This window comes from Lolium perenne, chromosome 6, assembly GCF_019359855.2.
Source record: "Lolium perenne isolate Kyuss_39 chromosome 6, Kyuss_2.0, whole genome shotgun sequence".
Lineage (NCBI taxonomy): Eukaryota > Viridiplantae > Streptophyta > Magnoliopsida > Poales > Poaceae > Lolium > Lolium perenne.
Window position 1 is genome coordinate 154296086 of NC_067249.2, and position 12078 is coordinate 154308163.

Genomic DNA, 12078 nt, shown 5'->3' on the forward strand with positions numbered 1-12078 from the left:
GCTACCTATGTGGTAAAATGAGTTATAAGAACCACTATTTAGATCACCCAACTATGCTTGAAGGATATAGTGACTCGAATTGGATCTCTAATGTAGTTGATCTCTACACCACTAGTGGGTATGTATTCACCTTTGGAGCTGGCGAAATATCATGGAGGTCTTGCAAACAAATGATGAGGTCAACTATGGAAGCAAAACTTACTGCTTTAGACACAGCCACTGTTGAATCAGAATGGTTGCGTGAGCTCTTGATGGACTTGCATGTGGTTGAAAAATCTGTTTTGGCAATCCTTTTCAATTGCGAAAATCAAACTGTAATTGTAAAAGTGAATAATTCTAAGGATAACGTGAAGTCATCAAGACACGTAAAGAGACGTTTAAAGTCTATCAGTAAATTGCGAAACTCAAGAGTAATAATTGTTACGTATATTCAAACAGACAAAAACCTGGCAGATCACTTTACAAAGGGACTATCATGTAATGTGATAGAAAGTGCATCGAGGGAGATGGGTTTGAGACCCATTGATGTTACACCATAGTAGTAACCCAACCTTTGTGATCGGAGATCCCGTGAATTAGGACCTTGGAATAACAAACTTGTGGTTTAATTGAGGAGAGTATTATGTAACCCTCTCTATGTGAAGATGCACAACTCTCAATTGATATAAGGCAGGTTGGCAACAAAGCTTAATGTGTTTATGTTGGCTATTTTAGCAAAGATGTTGTCCTACAAATCATTCATGAAAGAACACACATATATGAGTCTGATTGTTAAATGTCACAATCTGTGAGATTTGGGTGATCTCTAGTAAACTCATGAAGAGATCACGAAGTATGACGCATATGCTTCACCCGAGGGGTAGGCTACTGGCAGCCATGTACTGGTTATTACTTTGAGTGAAACCTGTTCACGCGAAACTTGTAATTCAAGACTTAGTCCATTCTTCAAGAATGAATGGATAGCTTAAGGTTTTAGGCAGAATTCAACTTAATAGTCTTTGCTTAAACACTGGTATATAAACAAGCACCAAGTTTTGGTAAATCTCTAAATGGGTATTTGAGATCTGCTGGGGGATTGTTGAAATATAGGGCCCACATATAGTGACCCACATTAGATTTCAGATTTTGCTATAAATCTCAAAGCCCACATAGTGGTAGCCTTGTGAGTTTGAGCCCAAGTTGGTGGCAGCTCACAAGGGAGTGGCAAGAGGTCGGAAGTTTAGTCCCACATGGAAAGTTGGAAAGAAGTTAGACCACCGTATAAGGTGGGTTGTTCCACCATTTGTAAGTGAGTGAGAATAGGTGTAGTACACGCGCGCTCCTCCTCCTCCTCGCTCGTCTCGACTCGACTCGATGCGTCGCGTCGCGGTCGTGGTGAGTGGATTGAGCCTCGAGCTGAGAATTTCCTTTCTTTTTGCAGTTTAGGAAAACGAATAGAGTCCTAGACGGATACGTCACAGTTAGTCGGTTCGGGTCACTCCCGGATCGTGGGCTATCTGTAACCGACTCGAAACGTGCATGTGACGTGGGCGTGGGCCATGCTGCCTAGGGTTCCCTGAGCCTATATAATCTCTTGCCCGACTATCGCAGAAAAACATCCAATACACGAGTTAGGGTTTTGCCACCTCTCTCTCCTTGCGCTTCCATCGTAGCCTACTCCATCCCGCATGTCGGCGTGCACCGGCGAACGTGAGAGCAGGTCTCCAGAACCGCTCGCCTTTGTGATCCTATACGGGAGAGGGCGAATTAGTTTTTTGGGAAGCACTCTTCGTGACTGCTCAAGCTCTTCATCACGGGTCATCTTCCGTCCAAGTCGGGCGGTGCTGCCTACCGTCGCCTTCAACACTGTCTACTTCGACCCGTCGTCAACAACGCTATCATCAACAACGTTACTGCTGCAACGATGACTGGTACACCTCCACCACCACCTCCACTAGAGCGGTACGTGCGACATATCTCGATCTGTTTAGCGATGGATGTTGTACCGTTTTCCCTGGTACTGTTCATGTTGATTAATGCATCTAGTATGTTCGAGTTTCACATGTTAGTTGTTGTTGACATGTTTAATATTCTAGAATTAATCATGGAAATTGTGCCTAATTATCTAGCAGAGTAGTAGCGGGTGGTGGCGGAGGAGCGGGGCAAGGTGTACTACAACCTTTGTTGGAGATAGTGCCCTAGAGGCAAATAATATGGAGTATTCATTACTATTATATCTCAAAAGTTCATAATAGTTTCGTGACATACTATAACGGTATTAATTAGGTACATTGATACATGTGTGGTATTATAAACAAACCAGGGGTCCCTAGTGATCATATATGCAAACTAGATCATTGTGGTCGTTCCATGACCAATGTTTCCTGATCATGGACATTTATGTCAACTGACAATGGGATCATATTATTGGATGAATGATATGATGGACATATCCAATATATAAGTATTATGACACCATCAAGTCACAAAGTTCAACGTTGCAATATTTATGAAAGCGCAGTGACCCAATCCTTACACCGTGAGATCATATCTAATCACTATCATCGGAGGCTGCCTTTATTGCATCAACCTTCACTCCGTAAAAAGGTGATCATAAATGTGCTCTCGGGTATTCCGAAGGGGTAGGCTAAGTCATATGTGTCAAGAGCGGGATTTTTTCATCCACGTTACAGATAGATACTCTGGGCCCACTCGGTGTGATTACATCCATGAAGCTGCGCAGTGCATGAATAGATCATGAGGATGGAATCACACATGAGCGAGTTGAATAGCCTTGGCGGTAATGAGATCAAACTAGGTATGATGATATCGACGATCATATCTCGGATGAGTGTCGGTATCGAAGTAACAAAGGGAATAGGACTCAGCGTATTGGTTCAAAGGAAGATCATATCTTCGTAGAATACACATGGATCATTGTGGCCATCTAGGTCACCCTGGTGATCATTGATCGGAGATTCATCTCGATCATGTCTGTTTTGTTCTCGGACCATAGGGTAACAAGCTTAAGGGTTCAACGACACTTGAGATAGTTTTGGATTCATTGGAGAATAGATAAGAGAGAACCGGAAAGGTTCCGGGAGTATTCGGGAGGTGTATCGGATCAACGAGATTAAATTATATATTATGTATTAAATAACTGGATTAATATTAAACTATTCATTTAATTAATCATAAAAGGATTCCCAACCTAAATAGGCTCCTCCCGGAAGGGAAGGCGATTGAGAGTGGTGGCCGGCCACCCCATGGACCAAGAGGGGGCCGGCAGGGCCAAGGAAGCGGGGGTGGCGCGGGCCATGGTGGCCGGCCGCACCACTCCGACCTTTTTTCCCACCTTGCGGAACGATAACCTCCTCTCCCTCCCTTTCCCCTAAATATAGTGGACACATGTAGGGAGGAGAAGACACACCACAATTCCCAAGGTCCCTCCCCCTAGGGTGCCTTCTATCTCTAGTTTTCTCTCCCTGAGCGTGTTTCCTCGAAGAGCTGCACATGGAGGGAGTCAACCCAACTCAGTACACGGGTACGCTGCTGAGGTTTGGAACTAGAAGAACTACTTCCACACCTCTATTGCATCGGAGACTACAATGGTGCTACACTTCCGGCACTCGACATCGTGTGGCGAGGATTGAACTCGACCCTAAGCTTGTTGACGAGTACGACAACATCATCCACGTTTAGCGGAACGTTAATCATTTTCAGTCTACGAGGGTACGTCACCGAAACCATCTCCATTATAGCATTACTCTTAGATAGATCTGGACAATCATAGTACGTTGGTTAGATTTTTTTTGTTTTCCGCTGTGAACTCCAACAACCTCGTCAGCGATGACGAGTGAAGGCGCTGCCACAATCTTTTTCTGCGTCACCGCCGTAACTACAGGGTACCATGAGCATCCATGAGCCGAATTTTGGTACTTAGTTTGCCGTGGTGGCGATTTCCGTAGGTTTAGGTCCAATTTTATGCAAAATCGTTGTATGTATGCAGTCATCAAATGTCAAATAGAACGCATGTTCTGTCTCCGGTGATTTTATAAAAAAAATACAGTTTACCATATCTAGTCCGCGGACGCTTTTTTCGGTCCACATAGATCTATGTGACCTACAAGCCGGCAAATAATAGTTACAATTCAAATGGCCTACTTGAAATGCTCTAGTCGGTCAGTGTTTCTGCGAAAGCTCACCGCCTTCAACATTTCTCTTTGTTAGAGCATCTTCACCGGTGTGCCCCAAATAGATGCTGGCAGGTGCGCCGATATTGTTCTACTGGGGCGCCGGCACCTTCTTCCCAATTCAGGGAGAGGGTGCACACACCAACGACTCTAAAATGTAGACTCCCAAAAGTTTTTAGGGTTTGAATATGCACAAAAGACGTTGGATTTCGTTTGAATTTATAGAAAGTTTGCAAAATATATACTAAAAGACGAACAAATTAAAACTAGTGGTCGAAGGCGCTATCGGCGCCATCACCATCATCATTCGATCCGAACTTGAAGTCTGATAAAGAGTCCTCCTTCCCACCGCCGGAGCAGTACCAGGAGCATCGAGGTCGACGACGTTGTTGATGTCGATCGCCTACCACGATGATGCCTGCCTATCGCTCATTGTAGGCACGTCCTCGTTGAACGACCGCTGCAACAGCAGATGCTGCCCCAATGCATCCTCTGGATAGTCGCCACCGCGGGCAGCTGCCTGCAACTTCAGCTCCAGTTCCCATATTGTCTTCTCCGGCTGGAACGGGAGGACCGGGGGGAGGTCGGTGCTTCCTCCTTCTTCACCATCGGCTCCTTCTTCGGGCGGAGGGGCGCTGGTGTCGAGGAAGACGACCTTGCCCCGTCCCGGATGACGATCCCTCCGCTCTGTCTTGATTGGGGTAGAGTGCCGACCGCTGCCGGCCGCCGGAGCTTGAGCCGGAGCGCGACGTACCCGAAAGCGCCGTGGGGGAAGTGGACAAGGCCACGTGGTAGCACACTGTCCGACGATAAGTCTCCTTAGGCTGTTGTGGGCGGTAGCCATACGCGTCGAGCATGGGATCTACGCCACGCCATACCACCATACTCGTCGGCCGACGCAGTTGAACATGCCGGAGTTAGGGCTGGCGGACCTAGTGATCTCCGCCTCGCGCTCCCACTGGAGCGCGTCCACTCAGTCGCGGCTTGTCGACCACCACCTCAGTTGCGCACTGCTACGGCATCATCTGCGCCCGACACTCGTCAATGCGCGTGCGGGGCTCCGCCCCTGCCGGCAATGGTGGGACCGCGTAGCCGGTGTTCGACAAATGCCACCCGTGCGGGAGGCGGTACTCTAGCGGAACGAGTAGACGGGCTCGGTGAAACACCTCCGCCTCATCGAGGTTGAGGTTGTGCGGCATGTATTCACCGATGTCAGTACCTCTAGAGCCGGCCTCGTGAGTGTGCTCCCTTGCGGAGGACATAATATGGCAGCGGCGGCTAGGGTTTGACAGAGGATGGGAGTGGTGGATTGGGCGGAGACGGGGAGGGACGGGCGTTTTACAGCATGCGGTGGTGCGTATTCATGAGCAGGAACCGTCGCATCGCCGTCGAGTTGTCGCCTTAGGAACCGTCGCGCCCATTGAAGACGATGACCGCCTTCTCCACGGGGGCAGTTAATCCGCTATAGGCATCTACTCTCGCTGGCAAGACGGCCCCACACGCCTAATCCTACGTGGCCTGAGGCGCCATCGCGTCCGTACGACACCCCGTGCGAAGGGATCGGCACGGGGTTGCCGACGATTGTATTGGGCTCCAAAATTAACCGGCTACTTCGAAAACAGGCCGGTGTGGCTCAAAAAAAAAACGCCGAAGTCCAAATAACTATTGGGATGGCTATGGGGTGCTCTTGTGCAGTGGCACTTTGCTCTGCTCACACCCATTGTCTGGTGTGCATTTTGTGAGGAAGAAATACGCTGATTTCGTTCGGTTTCACTGGTAGCCAGGGTATTCTCCAAACATATTTTTTCAGATAATCAAGTAAGCAATAAACAATAATCAAACGCTCACGTGTTTCGGTTCCGCGCAGCGCTTGTATTCAAATTTACTGACGGCAAAAGGCAGTAGCGTAGCTTCCACGGTTGCAATTGGAATGGTAATTCTTACACTGCGATTAAACCCACTATTTTGACTATTACGAGACCGGTGGCGAACTGGTTTCCGAATATACGGGAGCAACCGGCGACGGACGTAGTAACCATGCAGGATAAATAAGTAGGACTCGATCGAGACTACCTGGTCCCTGCTGCCCCCTTCCTCCTCAGGTACCCTAGATCCAAGAGTCGGTCACTTCTCTTCTCCATCTCGAATTCTCGATCAAGTATGCCTGCCATGGATCCCTGCACCTTTGAGTTTCTTTCGGGTTCTCCTCTCTCCGCCGCCTTCTTAGCCTGCGGCAACCAGCGGACGCCGGAGTTTGACGACGCCTATCTCCGGGCCATCGATGCTCATGATCCGCTTCCACCTCTCCACTTCGCTCCCGCACCCGTCCACCACGCCGCAGAACTCCATGATTCCATCGAACTCCCGGCGATGCGCGAGCTGTTCACCGCCGCCCTCCTCGACGCCCACGTTATCGAGCTCCAGCCCGCCGTCGAGATGTTCATGGCACCCAGGCACCCAGTCCAAAGAAAACGCGCTGCTCCTGCCTCGGGCGTCGCCGCCTCAAAGAACTCCGCCAAGCGCCCGCGGACTTGCGCGTTGCTGCCCGACTACAACGCCCACATGGACGCCAACCTCCGGGAGATGGAGAAGAATGTCAAGCTGCGGCCCTCGCCAGACTACCTGACGACGGTGCAGGGAGATCAGATGAGCAGGTCCATTCGCCAAGACCTCGTGTACTGGATCGACGACTTCAGCCATTACTTCGACCTCGCCCCCGGCACGCTTCACCGCGCCGTCTCCTACGTGGACCGCTTCCTCTCATTGCGAACCCTGTCGACGGCTGATATGCACTATGAGCTCCGTCTACTCCGCGCCACGGCGCTCTACACCGCCGCCAAATACGAGGAGCGGTGCACAAAATTCAATCTGGACGCCGTGGGCATCGCCAAACTCTGCAGGTTCGACACGGCCAAGGATGTGACCGACATGGAGTCCAACATGTTGGCTGTGCTGCAGTACGAGCTCGGCGGACCGACGGTCTACACCTTTGTCGAACACTTCACCAGGCACAGCAATGGAGAGCAAGACTTGGAGATCCAGCGGTTGGCGCATGACCTCGCCGAATCATCGGTCATCGACTACGAATTGCTGCAGCTCCTGCCGTCCGCAGTGGCGGCGTCTGCGGTCTTCCTTGCGAGGCTAATCCTAAACCCCAAGGCCATCCAGGTGCGGCAGTGGAACAAAGATTTTGAGGAGCTGACGGGGTACAAGCCCACGGACCTCATCCTTGGCATTCAGTCCTTGCACATCAGTAATCCCGATCCTCGCTTCGAGATCTGGCCAGTTTTCTTGCAAGAAGAATATGAATTGTATTGAAAGATTTAGGTCTGGAGAGGTACCTGAATCTTGAATTGTAAATGATGTTCGAATCTACATTTGGTATGTTGATAACTTGATATGTCTTGTAGTTTAAATCAGTTAGAACGGAGTCGTGCACCGACTTGTGGTTGCAAGATGCTCCTGATAAGTAGGCGCCATGGCCATGGATTGTAATTATGTTCCCAGCCTGAGTAATAAAGCTCTTGTCTTGATTGGAAAAAAAAAAAACTCAGCTCTGCCAGTGCATGTTTTTTGTGTGGGGTTAGGGTTTCTTGTACTACAAACCAAAAAAGGTTTGTAGGCCCCAGGAGCCGGGCTGGATAATGGGTGATAGAGATGGTTCTCTTGATCTAGCAAGAAAGGATGCAGAGTCCAGTTCTGTTATGAGGAATGAGTTTGGTCATTTCATCGCAGTTGGTTGTACTCACAGCCGGGGATTATAGTAAAAAGGAAAGGGTTTCTTCTACAACACAGCCTGAACAGAATTCCTACAGAAAGTGTGCACCCACAGATGTCTACAGATTCTCAAATGGATATGTTACCCACTAGAGCAATAACACCCACACCCACACAAAGGAACCTTTCATCCAGACAAGAATTACGAGGCCCTGTAACCATTGACATCGATACACTTTGTAAATGAAGTCAGAGGACTGACGCCATTATGCACAATAAGCTAGAATAAATGATAAAAATAGTTAGGGCTTGCAGCATGTGTAGCCACTGATGACATATGATGCTTACACGAAAGGTTAGACAAAGCCTCGGTACCCAGCACTGCATCTCCATATATGAGGAATGTGCCAGTCTACAGATCCCACCTTTTCTTCACGCGAAATAGTACAGAAGGATTGCGGAAATTGTCCTGGGGCACTTGAAGCATCAGCTGAACTTTCATCTTCATCGGTGCAGTCTTCGCTTTGCCCTCTTCTTGTCCAGCCTAACATCAAAACAATATGTGTATTGGGTCATGAATCGGTCAAAAAGGTTGTTTGTGTTCTATAACAACAGAAGACAACGATTTGATATTTTCAATGGACAGGTCACTAGACTTTGACCGTAAAATGCTACAACAAAACTCCGCTACTGTCTTAAATACTCTTAAGCAGCTATTTTACCAAAGTGGCCTTACTGAAAGACTGGCCATATTGTAGAAGCTTAAACATGCAGTTCATGAAAATACTACTGATATATAATGATTGTTTTCTCAATAACATGTGCATATGCAGAACACCAGTTAGTATACATTGCAGGAGATAAAAGGTGGCTTTAGGTAACCAAGTGCAAAGTGTCATAAAAAAAGAGAAACTATAGTAACCAAGGATAGTTCAGGTAACCAAACAGCAATCAAACTTAGGGAGCACGTGTATTTCAGGTTCAGAATTGAAGTGAAAGTTACATATCAATACACAATCTTCTTTCAATGTTGAATAAAAAGGTATAAGAGTTCTCCCCACTATATAACATAATATATTGACAAGCAACAGCTGAAACCTTCAGGCCAATTATGATTACCAATATGCAATCATTAAGAGATAGGAAAGACTGAGTTGCTAATTCTGCCTATTTTCTAATCCACACGCTCTATGGTACATAAAATAGGATGCTGAGCAAAACAGAGTTGCCACAATGTACATACCCAAATCGAAGCCCATCCAACTCGCACCTCTGAATCATAACCAGCTTTCAATTTGTAACTTTTACCGATCGTATGCTTATAAACAGCATTCCAGTCATCAGTGTCGAAGTTAAAATGATAGCTGAAAAGAAGGGATAAATCAACAAAAGGATTCACTGGGAAATAAGCTAACTGAATTTAACCGTTTGGCTAAAATTTATATGATGCATTACTACTGCATCCTTGCACATAACTGAATCAACGAAAGGATTCACGGGGAAATAAGGAATATATATGATGCAGGTCCTATATACAGTAATTCCTGCATCCTTGCACATAACTGAATGTAAACGTTTGGCTAAAACTTTACTTTGGCAATATGTTGTTCAAGTCTTCCGACCAAGCTGGAACTACATGTGAACTAACCGTAGGGAAAAGACAAACCAGAGGGAGACTGTCTGACATTGGGTAGGAAAGAAACTGTGTGAGAATGCTTGGTTATTGCAGATTCTCAATGGAAGTTGTTCAATGTTGCATAAAAAAAACATGTAGAATTTGATCTGAACATATATTATTAATAGAAACTTAGAAAATTCATGACTAGAAGCATTACTACTGTAGAGATTTCGAGAGGAGAAACAGGTGGAGGATACATTTGTTACTGGACAGGGCAAAAGCGGCAATATGCTGACCTTAACTTATCAGAAGGACCAAAACGCCTTTTGAAGTCCATCGATACGGCATTGGAAGGCAAGGAGACACTTGGAATTAAAGTTACTTCGTTGTCCTGCCACAAAGAATGGAATAACAGAATCAGGTAAAGCCGGTGGTCTCAAAACAGAACAAAATACAATATTAGTGATAAATCACCTTATAACAATATCTCAGATTCAGATCATTCTCGTTGTATTGGGCAGTAAGAATGCCATCTAAAAAATCAGCTTTTGCAGCCCCATACACAGACAACATTTTCTGGTCGTCTTCATTTGTCCTCTCTTCCACTGAAACTTGACCGATTGGAAAGTGGAGTGTTGCTCTTGGCTGCACAAATATCAGGGTTAACTAAACATATGACTGGGCTTTATCCCGTATTCTTGGAAATTTTCATCACGGATTCTTCGTTCTTGTTACTTAGAACCTAAGTTTCTACAACATACACAAACTTCTAATTTCAGCTTTAGAGTAAACATCAAGTATGGCGATGGAGGTATGAAGCATAAACAACAAGAAATTTTCAGATAGACCTTCAATAAAGTCATATGAGCATCCAGTGTTTTCAATGCTATATCAATTTTTTTATATGAAATAGCATGTCAAAGAGCTATGACCTGGATACATACAGGTGGCCTCAAAGCTCATACATGGTCTGCTGCATACAGGAGTATATACAATAGAGTACAGTGGGAAGCACTAAGCTACTAAACAACATGAAATCTGAAATATACATTTGCAAGCTCTCTATGACTACTAAACGGTTTCAGCCTTTTTTTAATCTCATGTGACATCACAATTCCTCCAAAAAATAAAGGTGGCATCTAAGCTCACTAAGGAGTGACGACTACAGTACATTTTTGAGCTATCACAGATCAAAGAGAAAATGAACCCTGTTGGAATTTCTCAACTGCATATACACTTATTTTCATATAAGAAATAGAAAAAATTGCTTATGAACTCACCAAACCACTGTAAGGCACCAAAGATGATATCTCAAGTCTATAAGATGGATCACCCAACCTAGTTATCACTGCAACTTCTCCTTCTTGCTCCTGAGAATACACCAGTAGCAGAACAATGACTCATGAGAGTGGAGGTAGAAAGGAAACTTTATCAGTGAGTGAAACAGATATCTAAAGCGAGTACACTTTCCAACCCCAAGAGTAACAAAAATGCACACACACACACACACACACACACACACACACACACACACACACACACACACACACACACACACATAGCATACTGTCCTTCAGAACACAATTGAGTAGTAACTAGACAGAATCGGAATTGAAATGGAATTCGGGGCAATATACCTTGACATCGTGCGAGGCGCGAAGCTGGACGGCGCCACCGGGGAGCGAGGCGTTGCCGCGGAGCAGCGTGTTGTTGCGCTCAACGTCATACATCGCGGAGAAGTGCTTGGTGACGAACCCGAGTACGGGGGTGGAGAAGAGGTGCCGCGGGTCCTCCCCCTGCCCCTGCGGTTCGCTCTGGAACGACAGCCGCAGCTTGGCGAGCCCGCCCGCGAGCTTGCACGACACCTTGTGCGCGAAGACGGCCTCCTCGCTGTCGTACTCCGTGGTCACCCGCAGCCCCGGCAGCCTCCGCCGCGGCTCCAGAGGCACCACCGCTGGCTGTGGGGGCGGCGGGGGCGGCGGGAGAGGGGGCGGCGGGGGAGGAGGAGGGGGCGGGCAGAGGAAGGTGAGGGGGCAGCGGAGCCATGGCGGCAGATTGAAGGGGTTAGGGTTCTTGGTGGTGGAGGAGGAGGAGGAGGGCGTTGCGGTGGTGGCGGCCGCCATGGGCGGAGGAAGCGGTGGGAAGAACAAAGAATCGAATGGACGGAGAGGGAAGTTGAAGAATGGTCGGGGTTATTACTTGTTTTTATGCGATTACAAAAATTCTGTACTCCATCCCTCCTTCCAGAAATAACGTTTTAATTTCAAAACAAACAAAAAAATTTATTGCCCGCAGCTTTCAATCGACAAACCAGAAGAGGATCAACCGTTTCAGGCGGCCGAGGAGGCGAACCCTAGCCTGCCGCCGCCCCTCCCCTTCGCCTCCCTTCCCCTCGTCGCCCACAGAGACGTCGCCGGCCGAAGGCCACGACGCCAGTGAAGGGTGCGGCGGTGATCTGAACTCCTGGCCCACCGCACGGTTCATGGCTGGGGGATCTCAACGCCGCGTTTGTTGTAGCCTAGGTGGCGGGTCGTCCGGCGTCTCCTGGGCCGAGGGCCGGTCTCTAGCGCG

The 12078-nt window shown here is 47.5% G+C and overlaps 2 protein-coding genes across 2 annotated transcripts; one reads left to right on the top strand and one right to left on the bottom strand.

Moving 5' to 3' along the window:
- The first annotated feature begins 6341 nt into the window (after positions 1 to 6341).
- LOC127310285 (cyclin-F2-2-like) lies at positions 6342 to 7490 on the top strand. Its single transcript, XM_051340968.1, has one exon. The coding sequence runs from the start codon at positions 6342 to 6344 to the stop codon at positions 7488 to 7490; it is 1149 nt and encodes a 382-aa protein (XP_051196928.1).
- Positions 7491 to 8083: 593 nt separating this feature from the next.
- Positions 8084 to 11702, bottom strand: LOC127307159 (outer envelope pore protein 37, chloroplastic). Its single transcript, XM_051337864.1, has 6 exons — positions 11145 to 11702; positions 10788 to 10877; positions 9982 to 10152; positions 9804 to 9898; positions 9133 to 9253; positions 8084 to 8433 (listed from the first exon to the last, which is right to left on the bottom strand). Exons 1-6 carry the CDS (start codon positions 11628 to 11630, stop codon positions 8302 to 8304), a joined length of 1095 nt encoding a protein of 364 aa, XP_051193824.1. The 5' UTR covers positions 11631 to 11702; the 3' UTR covers positions 8084 to 8301.
- Between the last annotated feature and the right edge of the window lie 376 nt (positions 11703 to 12078).